Source organism: Erythrolamprus reginae, chromosome 1 (assembly GCF_031021105.1).
Source record: "Erythrolamprus reginae isolate rEryReg1 chromosome 1, rEryReg1.hap1, whole genome shotgun sequence".
Taxonomy (NCBI): Eukaryota; Metazoa; Chordata; class Lepidosauria; order Squamata; family Dipsadidae; genus Erythrolamprus; species Erythrolamprus reginae.
Window position 1 is genome coordinate 113,719,407 of NC_091950.1, and position 23,569 is coordinate 113,742,975.

At 37.1% G+C, this 23,569-nt stretch overlaps 1 protein-coding gene across 3 annotated transcripts in view; it reads right to left on the bottom strand.

Annotated features, from left to right (window-relative positions):
• KIF18A (kinesin family member 18A) overlaps positions 1-23,569 on the bottom strand; it is a 57,255-nt gene that overhangs the window by 33,086 nt on the left and 600 nt on the right. For 2 of the 3 annotated variants that reach the window (XM_070762019.1, XM_070762035.1), the window contains exons 2-10: positions 20,111-20,482; positions 18,545-18,702; positions 16,324-16,428; positions 13,037-13,147; positions 11,694-11,891; positions 8,137-8,313; positions 7,522-7,596; positions 7,190-7,299; positions 2,599-2,767 (exon numbers count right to left, since the gene is read on the bottom strand). In XM_070762019.1, the coding sequence (XP_070618120.1) occupies positions 2,599-2,767; positions 7,190-7,299; positions 7,522-7,596; positions 8,137-8,313; positions 11,694-11,891; positions 13,037-13,147; positions 16,324-16,428; positions 18,545-18,702; positions 20,111-20,435 (1,428 nt within the window). In that variant the 5' untranslated portion in view covers positions 20,436-20,482. Of the gene's footprint in view, positions 1-2,598; positions 2,768-7,189; positions 7,300-7,521; positions 7,597-8,136; positions 8,314-11,693; positions 11,892-13,036; positions 13,148-16,323; positions 16,429-18,544; positions 18,703-20,110; positions 20,483-23,182; positions 23,292-23,569 lie in introns of all 3 variants that reach the window. The other variant, XM_070762027.1, reaches the window with a different exon arrangement.

Consider the following 23,569-nt stretch of genomic DNA (forward strand, 5'->3'; position numbering starts at 1 on the left):
AAATAAAACCTGAACACACATAAAACCCTAATTGCCATTGATATTCAAAGATTGATATTGATGGTTAATTGGTATATAATGGAAGTTTATCTATATATAAACTGCTTGAGCCCTATTGTTTTTTCCAGATAATACATTTTATCTTTATAAAGATCAAAATCAAAGTATTAATGAAAAAACCCCCCCAGGGAGATACAAATATTTGCATGTACTGTATATCCAATAAAAACCAGCAGCTCAACCATATGCCCCCCTTTTTTCCTTGCAGTTATTGAAGACTTGTTATGAAATTAAATAGAGCAGCAAATTGCTAAGAGGATTGACTTGCAGAATAGCACACAGTAAAAATGTGGTTTGACTTGAGGGATACCTTTCAAGAAAGACCCACAGACAGAGGATACTGAGAGCTTAAATGGGGGAGTGGGGGAGAGAAAATGCCTCCCCCCCCGCGCTGGGTTCTGCAGGCTTAAATGGGTTTTGTGAATACAGCGTGTTAAAAGAGGGAAAAAGTAGTCAAATACATTCAAAATCCCCCCCTCAATTCCTATCTTCTCTTCTCATTTAGTCCTCATTTAGTGACAATTCAATTTCATTGAGGACAACAAAGAAACTTTTGTGACCAGTTCTCCCATTTACAACCTTTGTAGGTTGTAAATTGTAAACAAAAGGAAAGCTGAAGTAATTGTGTAAACAAAGTAGCAGTTTAACCTAGTGACTGATTTGTTTAACAGTCAAGTTGCCTGCACCAATTATGTTTGTTAAATGAGGGCTGTCTGTCACCAACATTTGCAAGGGCTCCACTTGGGAGGCTGCTCATTGCCTTGCTTTCATCATACGCACAGAAACAAAACTTGACTCCCTCATTGGCTGCCCTAAATAATCTCTGACAAACGTTCCTAACTATGTAAGAGTGATCACAGTGATCATTTCCACACTGCGGGCAGGTCTGCAAGACGTCTGCTTAACAATGCAGCACTTACCTATGAGTAAACTGTACCGAACTGTGAGGGTAGTAGTAGTAGTAGTAGTAGTAGTAGTAGTAGTAGTAGTAGTAATAATAATAATAATAATAATAAATAATTAGGATTGCACTGCTTGACCAAATAATCAGCTTTGCAGCTTCAAATCCCTTTGATGGAAACATACTTGAAATAGGCAGAAAGTAATTTCACACCTAGGAACTCGCAATGGCCATCAATACTCATTCTGATAAATGAATATTACTTTTTATTTATTTTTTATTAAGGCTAATATTTTCCCCATGTGATTCATTGTCTAAAGTCTAGGACAAGTAGCACTGCCAATAAATAGCAATTGGAACAGGAAAAGGAAAGCAGATTGCAATGATGTTAGTGATGCTTCTCGTGAGACAAGTTTTCAGAATTTAAACTCAATGACCAGTAAGAAACAAAGCTAGGATCAGAATCTCATCAACTTTTGAGTTTACATGGACTGGCAAGAAAGACAACTCAAGCAGACTACATGTTGAATGCAAGGAAGCATTGGGTAACAATATCCAGAATTTTGCATAACTAGCAAGATGTCTGAAAACCAAAAATCCCTATTTAAAAGTCCAGAGTACTTCAAAAGAAAATGTCCAGATCTCCACAAAAAGGAAATAACATTTCATAAATTCTGTGTAACAACAGAATTGCCCAAACATTGATTTGTCTTTTTAAATTCCAAATAATTGTAAAATCCGAGGGCTTTTTTCTACTTTTGAAACATTAATTTTGCAATTATTTTAAAGAGTTTGCTTTATACACATCTGTATGAATGCTTATGTGAATGATCTCCTGCATGTAATGAAGAAAAAAGAAAAATGTGATAAGGAAGAAAAATGTCATGAGAGTGTAGCAAGCAGAGCCCCTGACTCAGAACCAGAACCACATACCGTATTTTTCCGAGTATAAGACACACCTTGTTTCTCCCAGAAGAGGCTGACAATTTGGGTGCGTCTTCTATTCTGGATGTAGCTCTTTTCGAAGCTTTTTTTCCTAGCCCTAACTAGATGCTAACGATCTTCCCAGCTCTTAACTGGCAAGTTCTTCCATTGTTACTCTTTGTGAAGAATGGTTTCCAAACCCTAAGTCTTTCAGGGTTTTTTCCCATTGCTCTAAATTGCTCCAAATAAGTTTCTTTTCAGCCCTAACCAGGTGCGATCGATGTTCCCAGCTCTTACCGGCTTGCAAGCTCTTTCATTGTTACTCTCTGCGAAGAATGTTTTCCAAGCCCTAATCAGGTGCTAACAACGTTTTCCAAGCCCTAATCAGGTGCTAACAACGTTCCCAGCTCTTACTGGCTTGCAAGCTCTTTCATTGTTACTCTCTCCAAATAAGGTTTGTTTTAAAGCCCTAACCAGGGGATAAAATAATGTGATAAAGCTGACCAGACTAAGTGCTATTACTATTGCTGAAAAAGTGCAACAGGCCCAATCCCATCCGGTTGGCTTCGTATCTAAAGTGGAATTAGAATTCACAGTATCCCAGTTTCCAGTCTAATGCCTTAATCACTATGCCAAACTGATTTTCTAACATTAAATATAATAACATTTCAAAAGCATAGAAAGATAGCAGATCTGTTATATAAATTGCTTACCTTTTCCAATCTCTCTGGTGAGCAAGAACATACTATTTCAACTTGTTCATGGCATTGTTGCTGATAATGTGTTTTAAGGACATTTTCTTTTAGTTGTAGGTCAAACTTGAGGAAGTTTTTTCTGATTTCCTCTCGATTTGCAAATACACACTTCAAAATTTCTTTTAACCTGTCCCAAACATTTGTATCAGTGAAACCAGTTATAGAAATTAGCACATATTTGGAGAAGCAAAGAAATTGCGTTATAGCTTCTGCAGTTTCTATAAAATATTTTGATTAAAACATTGGCTAATTCTAATATCATTGTGACATATAATAAAATCTCCAAGTTTCAAGCAGACACTTGTTTTCTCAGGAGACGTACAGTGAAGATCAAGTGTTAATTACCACTTTTGACATATGTTCAAGGCTAACAAGCCATTTCTTTCATAACCTTTCTAGCTTAATATCAAGAACTTATTGTCAGCTGTTGAGACTTTTTCAAATAATGCCCCACACAGCCTATGAAGACTAGTCAACCTTTTAAAATTGGAAATTATGGAAGGTGTAACCCTCAATTAATGATGTTTTTGAGGATTATAGTCTTAAAAGATTCTCTTTGGGACCGGATAATATGACTGAAGGTGAATGGGCTATATATCACATTTTTCCTTCTAAGACTTCTCTTCTTGAAGGTGGAAGAAATGGATTATATTTATACAATTTTAAAAAATGAAAGAGCAATCTAATTTTCTACTCCAGTGTACACTAGAGTTGTTCCTGCAGCAATCCTGCTGGCTGCAACTAATGGAAGTCTCTTCTTTTATTGACAAGTGGGAGTATCTCCTCATCGCATATAATGAAATACATTTGGCCAGGTCGTGTAGGGTATAATGGAAAAAAATAATTTATAATGTACTTTCAGGCTTGCCAGTATACTCTCTCATCATACCTCATTTGGGTTTTTTCCAAAATTAAGATTTCTGACGTTGGTAAACTCCAGACATAAAGTTTGGGAGGGAATCTAAACGGGTAATTCAAGCCTGAATTTTCCTTTCTGACGCAGAAATTCAACCAGCACACTGATCCTTGGAATATTGTCTCAGGGCCATAAGACTGCCCTAAAGATAAACCATGGATTTAAAGATGGGACTACTGTGCATCACCACTTGTAAGAAAGTAGAGTAGTAGGGGTAAAAGTTCTAAGAATTCACAGCCTATATGGAGGGGGGGAGGAAACCCCATATATTTAAGAACTTTGATTTATTACGTTTAAACAGTTCTGTCTTTATTAACTGTTTTTAACAGAAAGGTTACATATCCTTTAATTGGAGTATTAAAGTGCTGGTTACCATGGGAAGGTTTTATTGTAAAAACTGAGATGCTTCACACATAATAATTAGGTCCTATGATCCTCCCTTTGGGATTATTTCTATATGTGGAGTTACCAAAGCTCTAGTTAAAACATCTCATAAATATAACAAAGTAAAATTACTACTTAATGTGTTTATTATCCAGAAAAAAGTGACAAAAGTTGCCTCATTATATACAGCTTTACCCCACATAATTTTCTAACGTATTTTAATTCTTTTTTTAGAAGTCTTTGATTATTTCTTTTAATAGTAAAGAACACCCACGCACAATCTCTACTATGGCATTTTAAAAACTCCCACTTTGAAATAACTTTTAAAATTTGTTTTAAAAAAATAGTCACACAATGTTTTTATGCCTGGATGGTAGAAGAATTTTGAATTCTGACTGACAAAAAAATAATAATAATCTGAAGAAGTCGCGTTTTTAATCTCCCAAAATGCCTGGCCTTGAATTCAGTATCTTATTTTCTTTGTGCATTTCTGCTACTATTTTTTCCATTAGCTTTCTATAAATTCAAAGGATTGTCTTTTAAAAACTTTTGAATTACATTTTTTCCTCAAACTGCAGCAATTAAAGCATATTAAATATTATATAATCAACACACAAACAAAAGAATTAATCAAATAAACCATCAAAATTATTTTCACCAGAATTAAGTGCAATAGCCTTCCTATAAAGAAAGGTATTAACAACATGATCAAAATTGATAAAAAGGAAAAACGATAAAAATTCCTTGAAAGGGAGTCCTAAACCCCAAGAATAAAAAAGAGCAACACATGTGAAGGTTCTTTAGAAGGTCGTGTCCCATCTACTCCCAGGGGTACACCCATATTTAAAAATATGGCTTTGAATTAATCTTGAAAATAAACCAGAAACCAATGTAACTGTTTAAATAAGGAGTCATAATGGTTCAAACCACTGAAATTGCTAAACGGGGCCTTTTAGACTCTGGATAGAGATTCAACTGGCTGAACATTAGCAACAATGAACTTTATGTTATTAATTCAATCAAGAAAAACAGTGGTAATGATTGTAATTTGCACAATACGCTAAAGGCACGATAGCCAACTACACTGCAGCTTCTTTATGAGGTGTGAATCTAGAGGTTAGTTTAGTTTATCATATTTAGTGAGTAGCAGGTTGGTATCCCTTCTCCTGCAAATTTGGGAAATTAAGTCTTGGGTAATGAGGGGACCATCAATTAGTACTGCAGGAATATGGATTAACCTAAGAACATAAACAGTGATCTAATACAGTGATTTTCAACCTTTTTTGAGCCACGGCACATTTTTTACATTTACAAAATCCTGGGGCACACCACCAACCAAAATGACACAAAATAAATAAATAAATAAATAAATAAATAAATAAATAAATACATACATACATACATACATACATAACCCCCTCGTATATACAATCCCATGTAACATCCCCTTATAAATACAGTCAATCATCAATCATCCCTACTCAAATTTATATCTCATTTCTGGGTACTTCTCCTGTCTTTCCCCCTTTTCTCTCTCATGTTTGTCATTTCTCTCTCTTCCTCCCTTTTTCCCTCATTCCTTTTCCCTCTCACTTCTCCTCTTTTTCCATCCCTGTCTCTCTCCCCCCCTTATGTGTGTGTGTGTATACACACTGGAACCATTTCCAAAACCAGTTGAGGGCTGGGGTTTTTTCTCTTTTATTCTTTTCAAAAAGAGGTGTGGTCTGGGGGGCATTTCTTATTATTTGGGTGCTTTTTACCATATGCTTCAAGAATCACCCCCCTCTCTCTCTCTTTTGTTTCTCTCTCCTCTCATTCTCTGCCTCAATCATTTCTCCTTTTTTCTCCCCTTTTTGTTCTCATTTCTCTCTCTCCTTTCCTTTCCCTATCTGTCTCTCTTGCTTTCTCTCTCTCTTGCTATCTCTTTTTCTATTATTTTTTCTCTCTCTCTCTCTTGTTCTCTCTTATTTTCTTTCTCTCTCTCTTGTTCTTTCTCTCTCTCTCTCTCTCCCTCCCTCTTTCTCTCTTTTTCTCACTTTCTCTCTTGTTTTCTCTCTCTCTCTTGCTTTCTCTCTCTCTCTTGTTCTCTCTCTTGCTATTTCTTTCTCTCCCCCCTTTCTCTCTCTCTCTTTCTCACTTTCTCTCTATCTTGCTGTCTGTTGCTGTCACTCACTCTCGTTCTCTCTCCGTTCTTCTCAGCGGAGGCCAGCGAAGGTGATATTCAATGTTGGGAGCGCGCGGGCGGTTGCGCGTGCTCCCTACCCCCCTGCTAGCCGCTCGGAATATTCAAAATAAGAAAAGCCTTCACCGGCGAAGGTTTTTCTTATTTTGAATATTCCGAGCGGCTAGCAGGGGGGTAGGGAGCGCGCGCAACCGCCCGTGCGCTCCCGACATTGAATATTACCTTCGCTGGCCTCCGCTGAGAACGGAGAGAGAACGAGAGTTGGGCCATTTTTTGTCTCCTGCGTTCCGGGTGCGGGAGGAGCCACGCCGAAAGGCAGGAGACAGCGGAGGAGGAGAGGGGGCGGGCGGGGGGCAGCGCCGAAAGGCCGAGGGGGCCGGAGGCACCGTGGGGAGGCAGGGGCGGCCGCGGCTCCCTTCCCTTCTGCTGCCGGCGCCTCCCCGCCCCCCCCCCCCGCGGGCTGGCAGGGAGATGAGGAGCGCGCTTTCGGGGAAGCGACGGTGCTTTGGGGAAGCGACGAGAAGCCATGGGCGCGAGGGGGCCGACTTTCAAAGCAACCTTTGCCGGCCTCCCGTGGGAGGGTGCCAATAGTGGCGGCGGCGGGGGGGCAATAGCGGGCGGGGCGAACCGCCTCGCGGCACACCTGACCATGTCTCGCGGCACACTAGTGTGCCGCGGCACACCGGTTGAAAAACACTGATCTAATAGATTGGACACCTGTCCAAGCAAGTCCAGCAATCAGTTATCACAAACTGCCCAGCTGCCTAGTATATGTCCTAGTATATGGCCTTTGGAGACAGTCACACACCCATCAAGGCTAACAGCTATTGATCTCCACAACTTCCATGAATTGGTCCCACTCATTTTTGAAGCCAGCAATCTGATAGCCAGCACCACATATCTTGGTATAAGATGACACTTCTGTTGCATAAAATAGCCAGGCACATTACAGTACCATTCAGGAAGAAAGATTGAAACAAGATTTATACTTGATATGCTTCATTATCCCAAGAAAACATGTAAGCATGAGTTGTACTATACATACAAAAAATAATCATAAATACTACCTTGATATTTCAACTTGCTGCTGATTTGTACTTATTACTGCATCTTGATTACTGGGGATACATATTTTTCCCATTTCATATGCATTCAGTTTCTCTTTCAGCATTGAAATCTGAAACAGTAAAAATGAAGGAACTTTGCACACATTATCTTTCTTAATTTTATATTTTGAAAACTATTTTTAAAGCTTTCATTATTGTACTTGTGACCCTGATTTTCTTCAAAATTGAGGTACAATAGCTATTTTAATGCATAATAATTAGCATCAATATTTAATTCTTTATTGCTGCATTTTAAAAAAACTAACAATAATTAACAATGATAGAAAGCATACCTCTTTCTTTTGTTGTTCACAAATCTTTACATATTGACTTATATGGCTATCCAGACTTACAACATTGCTTTTTATCTGTGGATAAAAAAAATAGTATCACCTTTATTAATTGTGATGTTGTTAGTCCATTTGCTTTTTCTATGAGTACTTCTTAAAAGTTATTACCTAGTTATTACACAGCAGTAATTAAAGGAATTCTTGGTAAAACATGTTAAAACCAGCGATCTTAAAGCTAACCATTTGGATGTTATGGTGGAAGGAAAGAATAAACAATGGGAAAAAGGAGAAACGGAAGAACAACTATTAAAAGTAGCTTTTCCAGATTCTTTGGACAAATTATTATGAGGAATGGACTCTTCCTGTTAAGAAGCCATCTCTCCCAATTTTTCCCTGATTACCTATTTTGACATTATTATTTTACTTGCTTTGAACCTTCTCAAATCTGTAAATCCTTTGGGAATAGAGTGGCATATAAGCTCTAGCAAATAAACACTACAGTTTGTCTGCTGTACTATTTTAAAGAAAGAAACAAAAAAAGCTACACTCTTCTCTGTGCATAAAAATATACATATGTTGCTATTATAAAGAAAGAATTTTGAAACAATGTTTACTTACTGAGGATTTGATATCTTTGGCTCGGTTGGCATATTTAAGGGTGTTGTATGTGTCATCAAAGAACAAAGAAGAAGGACTAATAGCAGATATAATGATAGTGCGACAATTTCCTCCAAGAGAGTCTTTCAGTAAACGAGTAAGCTTACTATTCCGATAGGGAATATGCTGATTCTTTCTCTGGGAAAAAACAATCCAGCATAAGACATGAAGTGTTAATAGCTTGCTAAGATTACTTTAGCTTTAGACCAAGACCTACATTGAACAGCTGTTCCATATTGCACATTTTGCATTAGGTGACAAAGTCTTTGAAAAATTTGCTTGTTTACAACACCTGACTGATCTTCAGCATTCTGTACTAGATTCTCCCCCCCCCCCCTTCTAAGTTATATTCCTAAATTCTTGAAATGAAAAATGTTAGGATGGGACCAGTCAGTCCTTCTACTCTACCAGCAGTCTTCTCTTCCTGGGTCTTTCTATAGAAAAAGTCAACAACAGCTATTTCTCTATTTTTTCCCTATTGTTAATCATACAGGAAAATTACAGCAGCGGTCTGTAATGAATGTAGGACTAAAATGGGTCATCACCTTTGTAACAACTGGATACATCAGCTACAAAGCCATAATTCCAGTTTTCACAGTACAGTAGTCCTGATATATTTCCAAGAAGACCTGAATTTGTGAAGAATGGTGAACACCCTGTAGCTGTGATGTCACTAAACTGCTAGATGTCCATGGGTGCAGGGCAACTGATGCGGTTTACACATAAACACTTAGATGTGAACAACAGCCTTGCACTATCAGCATTCATTGGAAATCATCCATGGTGGGTTGAAAGATGAGTAACTGTATGCATTTTTAAAACAAATTATAGTTTCTAGTTTCCATGGAAATGTGTGTAAACAAAAGTCCTATACTGCAAATAACTAAACTGCACTTCAATAAAGTCACATCAGTAATTCCATTACATGATGTGGGGAGCCCAAAGATTCTTCAAATACTAATTAAGCAATCTATAGTAATAATTGATAGTGAAATTATTTATTTAAATCATGAAATACATTAGATGTTTCTATAGTTGTGCATTTTTGTTAATAACTTCTATTAATTCAAATATTTTATTCTACCATTAGAAATTTATCTCCCTAATTGTTAATAGTTATACTTTCACAATTTTGTCAATTGATTCTATATATGAAAAGAATAGTCATAATAGCACTAAAGTATGTTGTGAATCTGTTATTAGATTCATAGTGGTATATGTTTGGGATTAAACTTCTCAGCCTTTATCTCCAGAATATTTAGAATTTTTTTTCATAATGTAGGTAATTAACTGGCTTCAGGCACTCCAACATGAATAACTATATTTCCCATAAAGTTTCTTAATTTAAAGGTTGTCAAATCATAATACGGTGGTACCTCTACTTATGAATTTAATTCGTTCTGTGACCAGGTTTTTAAGTAGAAATTTTCCGGCCCTGTTTCCTCCCAGGAGATTCCTAGAGAGGCCCATGAAGGCTTCTCCCTGCCTTTTCCGATTACAGTTTTGGAGGCTCAGGTTTGTAAGTGGAACATGGTTCTTGAGAAGAGGCAAAAAAAAATCTTGAACACCTGGTTCTTATCTAAAAAAGTTTGTAAGTAGAGGCATTCTTAGGTAGAGGTACCACTGTACATTATCTTTTGTCTGTCCTGTAAATTACGGCAAATTTACCGTATTTTTTAGACTATAAGTTGCTTTTAGGGAGGAAAACAAAGGAAAAAAATGTGCCTCTGCCTCCCAGCAATTTGCTTCCTTTCAGCAAACAGCTTGGTCAGCTTCAGCAGCTCATTGGCAGTTGGATCAAACTCCAGGAATACTGCCTATCAGCTGTTCCAGGCTGCAGGGATCAATGCCCCCAACGCTGCTCCACCTATTCCCGCCTCTGTATGCCCCAATCATGTGCTTTCATTAAGAAACATTTCTATTGTTAACAAATATTTTAGACATATGGTATTCCAGCTGTGTTGGACTATATTTCCCATCAGCTAGGTCTGGATGTTGGAAACTGAAATCATGGTTGTCCAGCTCAGATTTAGGGGAAAAAATATGAAAATTTAGTACCCAGAGGCAGAGAACTAAATTTTGATATACAAACTAAACAAGATCCCTTTCCAACAACCTAGGCAGCATGCCAAGCAGAACTGCAAGACATACATTTTAGAGAGAGACAGTGCCATCATGTGGAATCCCAGCAAGATAAACAGCCCTGAAAAGTAGGACTATCTGGCCCAACCTCTCTGAAGTAATGGGAGCAGGTCAAGCTTAAAGGAACTTGGCCCTCCTAAGTGTATGTATGTGTATATATAAAATGTTCTCATCAAATTATTAGAAATTATGTACCTACCTACCTGTCTTGCCATTCTGTGATTTAACATCCAGACTTATTTGATTAACCTGGACTTTGATTTCTAGTCCTCTTCTGTGTCTCCTGACCAATTTGGCCTGACTTAATACTGCCTATTACATTACTGTATTTTTCTCAGCGAAGGATTTGAACAGTCAGGGACAATTTAAAAGCAACTATGTGGCTGGGAAAAGAGGAGATTGCTTTAACAGTTCTAAAAGTTGTTTCTCCCGCCCCTTTCCTGGAACATGTTGCTGGGGTATTCTGTGTCCGCATATGTTGGCATAAAGAAAACCTCTAGCCCAGGTTCCCAATGCAAGCATTTAATCAAACCTTCCTTCACTTTGCAAATATGAGACAATCAGGATGTCTGATAAAAAAATGTGTGTGATTTGGACTAATTTGCGGAGTTCCTTCCAGGACGTGGGAGAATGTCCTTTTAGTTATCACCTTATGCTAGTTATTTTTTCAATTCAGCTTCTCAACTAACTAAATATAGTTAAATATTTAAAGATACCTTACACAGTGGACACAAACGGCTTCAACTTTTACCCTTAAAATGACGCTACAGAATACTGCACACCAGAATGACTATACACACAAAAAAAGGGTTTCCCCGAATGCCATCACTCTGCTAAACAAATAATTCCCTCAACACTGTCAAACTATTTACTAAGTCTGCCCTTAGTAAACAGTAAATTAATCTTCTCATCGTTCCCATCACCTATCTCCTCCCACAAATGACTGCATGACTGTAACTTTGTTGCTTATATCCTTACAATTTATATTGGTTCCTTATCTGGTTGGATTGCTTTTTGTACCTGGACTATCATTAAGCATTGTACCTTATGATTCTTGACGAATTTATCTTTTCTTTAATGTACACTGAGAGCATATGCATCAAGACAAATTCCTTGTGTGTCCAATAAAAATCTATTCTATTCTAAATAAATAAAATATGAGAGCACATTTCCAGATACAAAAAAATGATAAATGTCATTAATTCTCTCTGAATATACATAAGGAAACTCCACTATTGAAAGTAGAACTCATGTCTACACCCTCTCAAATATGCAGAATGCTAACAACTACAACCACACAGGATTGTGCAACTCATACAGACCAATGTGAAACCTAATAGAAACACTGTTGGGGATCAGAAGGAAGTTATACTGACCTTTGGGTCTGCGAGGGCATTAATAACGTTGCCAAGAGCAAGCAGTGACCGATTTATATTTGCTCCTTCTCTGAAGACAGCTCCTTTAGTCTTTGTGGCGCTGGCACGTTCGGATCCTGCCAGGTCAATGAGACACATTTTGGCAATACGGACATTTTGGTTGATACTTGCAGTTTTATCTTGTTGTCTTAAATAAATCTTTAAAAAAAAACCAGAAGGAAAAGCAATTTAGTAACTTTCCAAATATAGGTAATTTTTGAGTTACAACAGTTCATTTAGTGACCAATCAAAGTTACAACAGCACTGGAAAAGGTGACTTATGACGGTTGCGGGCATCCCCATGGTCACATGATCAAAATTCAGAAGCTTGGCAACTGGCCTATATTCATGTCATATACATATAGCAACCTTCTGAGAAGCAAAACCAATGGGGAATCCAGATTCTCTTAGCAACCATGTTAGTTATGCAGTTAGTAACTTGACAACTTAACAACAAAGATTGCAAAATGGGACAAAACTCACTAAACAAAAGTCTCACTTAGCAGCAGAAATTTTGGGCTCTATTGAGGGTGTAAGTAGAGGACTAATTGTAATAACATCCCCATATATATGTCAATTTAGAAGGTAGAAATTAATAATTACTGCACACCCACTTAAGCTTTTCTTTATCAGAGTTGAGAGGGTCTGGTTGTAAAAATCAAAGATTGAGAGTTTAAGGGTTTAAACGAATCAAAATTCCTGTTAGATGATATTCCTGAGATTAAATCACTTTTTTAAAAAAATGAATTTTATTAAATTTTCTTATGGTTTTGTCTCATGTGCCACTGATGACTACCCAATACAATTAAATACAGCATGCTGTACTATAAAATCACGAGTTAAAGTTGGACATTTGGAAAGCTTGCTTTTTTTATTGTGACATTTTCTTGGAAAGCCTTTTGGCTCCAATCCTGTGGACTAGGATTACCAAGCAATGAAACCAACTGAAATCAATGGGGATTTTACAGGAATAAACATGTATGGGATCCAGCTGCTTTTAACGCAAACCAAAGTAATGAACAGGGGAAAATTAGTTTGCAAAATCATGTTACTCTAATATCAGTACATGAGACATTTATTTTTACAAGCAGCTTCAACACTTCAATAGACTAGAGAGTTCTTCTCTTGAAGGCTATTTAGTACAAAGGATTAAAAGCAGGCACCGTATGTTTGCAAGCTGGAACTTTCTTCCCAATACAAAGCTATTATGAATGGCATACCATAATCTGAGAGTTCTATCTTTTACACAAAACATCAAAGGTTATCTAAGATCCTCAGACACCTTATCTACCGTTTTATCTTACCTGAAAGACAGCATGGGACCGAGATGAAGAAGCATTAACATCAGTAGGATGCTGTGTTCTCTTTTTGTTTCCATAATCCAACATGTGCAAGATCTCGTCTGCAGATTTGGGCTACCGAGGATTGAGGAAAAGACCCAGTGAAATTAGTAAATTTTTACATAATTTAAATCACGGAGTTTTATTATCACAACTTCCGCTAATTTAAACTTCATAATTTAGTCTCCAGTTGCCATCTTATCTCAGGGGATGAATAACACAAAGGAAGTAACACAATATCTCTTATCAAACTAGCTTCTCTTGGTATACCACAAGCATCAATATCTGCCCAAAGATGATGTTCAAAAATAATTTGCATAATATTCAAAGGGAACAGACACAAACACACACACACACCAGTTTCCTCCATTATCAGACTTTTGGCTATCGCAGACTCTTATAGCTCTATTCCTGTATCAACTGTTTAAAACCAGTAACTCATTCTGACTAGGTAAGGATTTACATCAGATCAATGTTTGTCTATAATTCATCTTAAAGCAGATGAATAATAAGAACATTCAGAGTTCCAGAGTTAAACATTTACAGAGGACAATGTACAAAATAAATCATAAAAAATAATTATGTCAATTCATAGCAAGGATAACAGCAAAGGTAAGTTTCTCATTCTAGTGTCTGCAATTTACAGTATTGATTTAGTGTTCTATTTTCAGAAGAATGCATCATATCCACTCCCTAAAAAGCAGAAGCAAAATTTGACATGATCACCCTGTATTCACTAGTGGAGACCAAGGAAAAAAAAAGTCTAACTTGTTTCATTGGAGAAAAGGTGTTTTGGAATAAACCTGACCTTCTCATTTCTGTTGAAATAATATTACCTATGCAACTGAGTTGCACTGAGAAAGAATGACTGGCTTAATGGACGCTCAACTGTTTTATGCCTAAAAAAGGCTAGAACCCAAGTCTTCCGGTCTCTAGCCTGGTGCTTTCTGTCCACACCAAATATTTTGCAAAGGTTTTGGAGGTACATGCAAGTGAGTATCGTATGGCCTGGCAATACCCTGAAGGGACTTTGATGGATTGACCAAAGTCACCACACCACCGAAATCTGGCTTTTCCAATTCTAGCAGTAATTGGCAACTGTAATTGTCAGGTTTCTGAAAAATCCAGTATGGTTTTTGTTTTTGTGAAGGGATAAAAACTCCCAAACAGCCTGGAACATTTGGATAGAAATAAGTGTAAATGTTTGGAACTGGACATACTTTGAATTTAAGTACCTTCCAAATTTTACCTACATTGCATGAAGGCAAAACTAGCTTATTTCTACACTATAGTTCAAATCAACAGCTGTATACTTTTATTTACTGGTGTACTTTTAAAAATTCAAGATGATTAAACATTAGAATTGTATAATCCATCCTCAATTCTTGGCATATTCATCATTTGAGCGCTGTTGCCATAATTATCAATCAAGTGGTAGACCTATTAAAGGTAGAACTTTGGGAATTTGATTGATATGCAATTGCCTCAGTAGTAGACAAAAATACTTGGAAGACATATTTCTCTGTTTTGAATCCAATGCTAATTTTCTCCAGAGCTCTGATTATAGAAATTAAGAGGCGCAATAGGGCGACAATAGCAAAAAGCAACAGAAACATAAGTGGCGCAGGAGTGGAAAAGAAATGAGAGGGCAGATCACAAGTATAAACAGAAATATAAGAATAGCACTACAATTTAAAGCTGTTCTTGATTACATAAATAGTTTAAAATACAAGTTTTGCAATTAACGATTTGATTATAAAAGCCAAACTCTTCAGTTTTCTTTTGTCAGTTCTAAATACTGTAATTGCCTTATAGCAACAATTTTGTTAACAGACCACTTAGAAGTCCATTAGTCTTTCAAGTGTTGTTAGAAGGTAGTATAATAGTTTACAAATTTCCTTCCTCCAAATGCCTTGATTACTATTTAAGTAACTTGTGATTTTCCAAATAAATTGCACACATGTCCAATTTGACCTAAGACATACTTAAATGTGAAGCCTCTTTTAACCTGAATGTGTTTCAACCAATGATTGCATCTCAAACGATCCATGTTAAGCTACTGAAATTTGCAGATTATACAACAGTGATAGGATTTATTCGAGACAATGATGAATCGGCATACAGACGGGATGTTGAACAACTAATCTTGTGGTGCAATCGGAACATTGTGGAACTGAAGACACTAAAAACCGTAGAAATGATGGTAGACTTTAGGAGAAACCCGCCCATACTTCCACCTCTTACAGTGTTAGACAACACAGTATCAACAGTAGAGACCTTCAAATTTCTAGGTTTGATCATAGTGCAAGATCTAAAATGGACACCTAACATCAAAAACATTATCATAAGAGCACAATAAAGAATGCTCTTTCTGTGCCAACTCAGAAAGCTGATACAGTTCTACAGATGAATTATTGAGTCTGTCATCTGTACTTCTATAAATGTCTGGTTTGGTTCTGCAACCGAACAAGACAGACAGACTTCAGAGGATAATCAGAACTGCAGAAAAAACAATTACTGCCAACCTGCCTTTCATTAAAGACCTGTATATTGCACGAGTTAAAAAGAGGAGTGTGAAAATATTTATAGACACCTCACATACTGGACATAGTTTCAACTCCTACTCTCAAAACAACGCTATAGAGCACTACAAACCAGAACAACTAGACACAAGAACAGTCTTTTCTTGAACACCATCCCTCTGCTAAACAAATAATTCCCTCAACACTCTCAAACTATTTACTTAATCTGCACTACTATTAATCTTCTCATTGTTCCCATCACCCATCTTCTCCCACAAATGACTGTATGACTGTAATGTTGTTGCTTGTATCCTTACAATATATTTGATGGCTTATTTGTATCCAGACTATCATTAAGTTTTGTACCTTATGATTCTTGACAAATTTATGTTTATTTTAGGTACACTGAGAGTAATAAGACAAATTCATTATGTGTCCAATAAAACTTGGCCAACAAAAATTATATTGTATTTTATTAATTTAAGATGAAGGCTAGCTTTTCTAAATTAATTTGGTTTACTGTCTAACTAGCTTTAATCCTTCTGTTCAACTGATATTTTTTTAAAAAATCTATCATCTGTCTATCTGTTTATCTATCATTGTACTTGTAAATGTTGGTTGTATTCATTTTTTAAAAAAGTCACTGTTAGCTAACTCGAATGTTTCTTTAATAAAATAAAATTAAACAACAACACCAAAAAAATGGAACATACATAGAAATGCCCATACCTGATGCAAAGTTAGCCCATGAACCACAACTCCTTTTTGAGGATCTTCTCGAACAGCCAATGGTCCTGAATTTACTAATAGGTCACGTATCTGCTCATTGTAAACCTAGGGGAAAATGTTTTTTTAGTTTGGATAGCTCTACCATTATATCTGCACTTTAAAACTTGGGAAATGCATAAACATTGTATAGCACACTTGCAAAATTAGTGACCTCATGAGGTGGGAGGGAACTTTTATTTCAGCTTTCATGTCAGGAACTAACTAGAATAACCCCACAAACCATATTTGGAAGCCATTGCTTTAGGCCAGTGATGGCGAACCTATGGCATGGATGCCACAGATGGCACACAGAGCCAAATCTGCTCGCACACAAGCAGTTGCCCTAGCTCAGCTCCAACGTCCATGCGTGTGCCAGCCAGCTGATTTTTGGCTTGCACAAAGGCTCTGGGAGGGCGTTTTTGGTTTCCAGAAAGCCTCTGAAAGGGGGGGGGAGAGTGAGGGCATTTTTATCCTCCCCCAGGGAGGATAAAGCCATTGGAGCCTGGGGAGAGCAAAACATGAGCCTAATGGGCCCACCAGAAATTGGGAAACAGGCCTCCAGAGGGGTTCTGGGGGGCAGGGAAGCTGTTTTTGCCCTCCCCAGGCATTGAATTATGGATGTGGGCACCCACGCATGCGCGACAGCACACACCCATGCTCTTTTGGCACCTGAGGAAAAAAAGGTTCGCCATGACTGCTTTAGGCTGTTTTCAGTTGTCAAGAATTGAATGCTCACAAATCAAGTTATTCTTAAGCTCTCTGAGAAAATGCTGGTCATTATATAATACTGAACTAGTTCATCAGTTCCATTATTTGAGTTAATCCTTCCATCCTTGCCTGCAAGCAATATTGGAAAATGTGAGAAATTGTACCTAAATAATACACTTAAATACACTTGTAGTACAGAAGACTCATTTGTAGTACAGAAGAATCCTCTTCCAGTGAAATAACAATTCAATGTAGAACAATGTAATGAAAGAAAAACTTTAGAAATTGCAACCTATTGTAAGAATTTAGTATATGCTTGATCAGTTTAACAATTAAGATACCAAGCTACGTCTGTCATGGGTGACAAATGAGTCAATTCAATAAATTTCACATGCAGTCTTGCACATGCATATTCTGCATGCTACTCAAAACCCCATGCTGTTAATTCCAACTACTTTACGCCATACTACTTGTAGTTAGCATTTGACTTTTCGCTAACATTAGAGAGATATTTCACATAATTCCCAAGAGAATAGAAGACTTGCCGATCAATTTCCGGTCACAATTCAAAGTGTTGGTCATCACCTATAAAGCCCTTCATGGCACCAAACCAGGGTATCTACGAGACCGTCTTCTGCCGCACGAATCCCAGCAACCGGTTAGGTCCCACAGAGTGGGCCTTCTTTATTTATTTATTTATTAGATTTGTATGCCGCCCCTCTCCGTAGACTCGGGTCTTCTCCGGGTCCCATCAACAAAACAATGTCATTTGGCGGGCCCCAGGGGAAGAGCCTTCTCTGTGGTGGCTCCGGCCCTCTGGAACCAACTCCCCCCGGAGATTAGAATTGCCCCCACCCTCCTTGCCTTTCGTAAGCTCCTTAAAACCCACCTCTGCCGTCAGGCATGGGGGAACTGAGATATTCTTTCCCCCTAGGCCTTTACAATTTATGCATGGTATGTTTGTTTGTATGTATGTTTGGTTTTACAAATAAGGGTTTTTAACTGTTTTAGTATTGGATTTACATGCTGTTTTGTACTACTGTTGTTAACCGCCCCGAGTCTACGGAGAGGGGCAGCATACAAATCCAATAAATAATAATAATAATAATAATAATAATAATAATAATAATAATAATAATAATAATAATAAATAAGACTATCTTCAGAGACACCACTGAAAATTGTGGAGGCAACATTATGGACAAAGTAAATAACATAAAAGGAATTAAAAATAGCAATGCTGTACGTTGGATATCGACAAGGTTCCTGGACACAGAATATCTCCTTGAATTGGACTGAAAACTAATCTTAAATAAGTCATGATCAGCTCATAGATAAATAAGGCAATCAGTCCAAAGTAATAAGGTTTAAATGAATACAGCATGAAGATTAAATGACTAAAAGAGGGATGCTCTTTCTGCAAGATTCTATTTTATTGAAAAAAAATATTGTGCAGAATTTCTTAACTTCTTACCTCAAGATATGAAACTGCAATATTGCAATCCTTATCTTCTTTCAGTCGATCAATAGAATTGTAAAGTTCCATCATAGTCAGGTACATTACTCCAGGGTTTTCAGGGGAACCCAGCATTGTATGAGTCTTTCCCGCTCCAGTTGCGCCATAAGCAAGGACTAAATTGTAAAAAAGAACAGGGAAATTTTGAATTGACTGTGACTCACGACCCTGATGTTTGAAGCAAAATATAACCCATAGATTTTTTTTTGCCCATTTACAAAAATATGGTTGAGGAAATATGACAGCCAACCATAATTTTATGTAAAAAATAGACCAGCACATCTCTTTAATGAAACAGGTATTTTGAGCAAAACTTTATAATGGCTTCTCTTTTCAGAACAGTCAAAAAAGAACCACAAGAAAAGTCCATTGCTCTTAATTACTTTTGCCAGTATTTAAGCATACCGAAAGTTCCCAACTTAATTTTTAAGACAAGGTAATATTAAAACAAACATACAACAAAATGCTTCCAAAGTTTACCTTATTAAAGCAGCAAAAATGAAAATGTGGAAGCTATACATTTTGTATATAGAGTTCCGTAAATGTCAGAATAGGAAACAAAAAAGGACTACTTGTTCTTTAAATGTAGAATGGTACCTCTACTTAAGAACTTAATTAGTTCTGTGACCAGGTTCTTAAGTAGAAAAGTTTGTAAGTAGAAGCAATTTTTCCCATAGGAATCAATGTAAAAGCAAATAATGTGTGCAAACCCATTAGGAAAGAAATAAAAGCTCGGAATTTAAGTGGGATGAGAAATAGGACAGTTGCTGCCGAAGGAAGGTGAGGTGAATCAAAATCAATCCTAAACTTAAAAAAAAAAAAAGGAGGGACTCTGAGGCGGCAAGGAGGAGCACATGCCTCCCATACACTGCACCAGAGAGAAACCCAGGTGGGCAAGAGGGGGGGAACCTCCCGCTCCTTTGACTGAAAAGCGGCTGCTGCTACCTGCTTCCTTCTCATGCTGAAGGGCTCCCCTGTCTTCTCGCTCACTTTGTAGCGGGCACCTTTCCTTCACTGCAGTGACTCCTCGGTTTGGTTGAAGCAGAGTTGATCCGCCCGGGGCAAAGCGCCCCCTTTTGCCTTTCTGTGCCCAGACACTCCAGGAGGCAACCTCCCACCGGGTGTATGGGAGGCAGCATGAGGGAGTTACCACAGCCAAGTGGTTTATTCCTTCTCCAAGCGCCCAGAGAAAGGAAAATGCTCCGTTCGCTATGGACTGCCAAAGCCTCCTTAAGCACCACCGAAAGGCTACTCTGGGAGACCTGAAAAGCCCAAGTTGGCTGGGATTAAAGGGGGAATGGCAGGAAACTGGCCGGGCTTTCGTGCCGCTCTCAAATTTCCTGGGAAATTTTTCTTAAGTAGAAAATGGTTCTTGAGAAGAGGCAAAAAAATCTTAAACACCCGGTTCTTATCTAGAAAAGGTCTTAAGTAGAGGCGTTCTTACGTAGAGGTACCACTGTACTAGCATTATTCATGTGAGATTATTATGCATACTCATAATAAATGATAACCGAGGGAAGTTACCTGTGCAATTATAGCCATTTAAAAAACCATCCAGAAATGTTTTGGTGGTTTCTTCAAAGATTTCCAGCTGGGTAGAATGTTCATCAAATACGGCATCAAATACAAATTTTAGATCCTTATTTTGCTTCTTGGTGATATCACGGTTCGGTAATTTTTTTCCATGAAAGAAACTGACTTCTTCCACTTTGGGATCGAACACCAGTATATGTTTATCAACAACCTGAACCACTTTTTGGAAATTGCCATCTCTCTCTTTTGGATTCTCAGGACGAACACGGATCACTACTTTTATATGATTGCAGACATTTTCATCTGTAGCAGACATTATAAAATGCAGCTATGTTGCCTCAGGTGTATACCAAGTAAATTTTTCTGTTAATAAGAAAAAGTAAATAAAAGTTTTATCAACGAGTATCAAATATTGACAGTTCAAATTTGATTGGATTGTATGAATTTTTTAAAAATAGAAAATGTGTTGTTTCATGCTTGTAACAAAACATTCAAAATGCATGCATTTTGTTATATACACAACCTTCAGTGCAATTTTGACACTGATATTATTGTGGCAGAAATGTTCTATACGGTTCTACTTAAAATTATGCCTTTTAAGTTGGCCAATTTCATATTAAGGAGCAACAACTATCTATGACAAATTGTGAACCAACCCCTTTTTCATTTTCTAAGTCAGATATTGTAACAATTTATACTCTTATTTTTTTTCCCTACTCCATGTCTTCTGATCATTGTTGTTCTATGAATTGTTTAAACCTGGTTCAATAGCTGGAAAAAAATATCAAGGGTAAGTATTTCATAGCCTCTGGTAGTTCAAGAGTGTTCGGAAACTTCAGATCGTGCAGAATGCAGCTGCGAGAGCAATCATGGGCTTTCCCAGATATGTCCATATCACACCAACACTCCGCAGTCTGCATTGGTTGACGATCAGTTTCCGGTCACAGTTCAAAGTCTTGGTTATGACCTATAAAGCCCTTCATGGCATTGGACCAGAATATCTCCGGCATGTATGACTGTTTTTATATTAAGGGTTTTAAATTGCTTTTTAACTATTGGATTTGTACTGTGTTTTCTGTTGTGAGCCGCTCCAAGTCTCCGGAGAGGGGCGGCATACAAATCTAATAAATAATGATAATAATAATAATAATAATAATAATAATAATAATAATAATAACAACAACAACAATAACAACAAAATAATGATGGGCAAATGAAATGCACACAAACTAATAGAGCTCTGCATGCATTTCCTATGACAATAGTCTACCTGAGCTAAAGATATGATGCACCAATTTAATTAGTTTGGCAAAAATAAGGAGATTGGAATCACAAATTCTTTCGGCAAGTGAAGTTCCAGTGGAGTTATCACAAAAAAAGATATCTTGTTCTGCATAAAGTCAAATAACTGATTATTATTGTTAAAGTGAGGAGACTCTATAGCTCTATTTCAGGACATATGGATTCAAAATGACAGGAGGGGAATTAAAAAGTAATGTTAGAAGGCATTACATCCCAGAAATGAATGTTGAAGTTTAAAACAAACTTCCAGCAGAGGTAATAGGTCAATGATCAGTAACTGAATTTAAACATGCTTGGGATAAACTGGTCTAACATCTGATAGAAATTTAAAAAATGTATGAATGAATAAATAAATGCCAATAAACATTAAAATAAATTATGGTAAAAAAGAAATAAACTTAAAAGGTAGACTCCATGGATCATTGGGTCTTTGTCAGGACATAGATTATTTTAAATTGGAAGCCAACAGTAACCAATGCAATGATTTTTAAGAATTACGGAGCAACCTTTTCTAAATAAAATCCAGTCCCCTATACAGTATATCTCTCAAAAATAAGTATTCTTGGCAGCAATGTGACTCAATCTAAGGTGAGAACAGAATTACAGCTTTCTATCCACAATGTATCTCACCTATTAGTGTTTAAATCAAACAAAATAAAGAGTAGATTTTATACAAATAGATAAGTGGATAAACTTTACTAACACCAAATATTGAAATTGTGTTTATTATTTTGGGGAGGGGGAGCCTGGACTTTAAAATAATTCAGCAAGTATAATTTGCACACCATTATTTCTGTAATACAGTGTTCCACCGATTTTTGCGGGTTTGAACTTCGTGAATAGCCTATACCACGGTTTTTCAAAAAAATATTAATTAAAAAATACTTCACGGTTTTTTTCTCTATACCACGGTTTTTCCCGCCAAACTTTCATCTGCCATTGCTGATTGGCCAAAATCTCGGTTGGCCTAACGCTTGAATGGCTTGCAGAAGTGCACAGAAGCACTGCACATCTCCAACAGATTGTAGAACATTGGGATCCCAACATGACTCGCTCTATATACTTTAAGGTCTCCCTTCACAACATTGTTGCACCATACAGAGCCATGTTAGCCCAGAAAAAGAAACTGCGCCAACAACTACCCATAACTATGTTCATTATGAAAACCAAGAGGTCTGTCACGCCATCGCCTTCAGCGTCCATTGCAGAAGTGCCCGATGAAGTGGTGATTGAAGAAGATCCTTAGTTATATTAATAATTTTTGCAAATAAATAACAAAAAAAATAATTATTGTTAATAAATAATTATGTTTATAAATATCAGGATCACTGTGTCTTATTCAATGGTGAGTACCAGTAATAATGGTGAGTAAATGATTGTTAAGGGAATGGGAAATGGTAATTTAGGGATTTAAAGTGTTAAGGGATGGCTTGTGATACTGTCCATAGCCAAAAATGGTGTACTTTACTTCTGCATCTCTACTTCTTGGAAATTCGACTTACGTGGACGGTCTCAGAACGCATCCCCTGCGAAAATCGAGGGAACACTGTATCTTTACATACACACTTTTCAAACACAATAATTAGTATAAGCTGATATAGTATCTTGCTTATTATCTACCAGTTTTAATAGTTTAACAAAATACTGCTTAGAAAAGAGACTATTCCTTCATTCACATTCCTTAATTTGTGTTTTATAATCTTATTGTATTAAAGAAGTGGGTGCTATATATAATTAGAAGACAATTATGGTTTCACTCACACTAGCAATCAAGGGAACAAAATCTTCAGTGGAATAATTTTTTAGGACACTTTTCAGATTCTACTTTGCTAGTCCAACTTATTTACAGAACAAAGCAGCATTGCAGGAACTGCGGAAACGAACAGCATAAAATTTTAAAGCATCATAATGAAGGGAGTCTTAAAAATGATTGCAGGGGACAGCCTGCAAAGTTCCTTTCATACCTTTTAAATCTCAAAAATAAGGTAGGCTTCCTTGCCACTCACTTGAAGATACCAAAACATTTTGCTATTTTCTTTTAGCCTATACATGTACGCTAAAGACAAACTACTTCACTACATTCGAGAGGTACAATTGCACGCCTGCGTATTTAGAAGGCGAGCGATCCTAAGTGTCAGGATAAGCAGA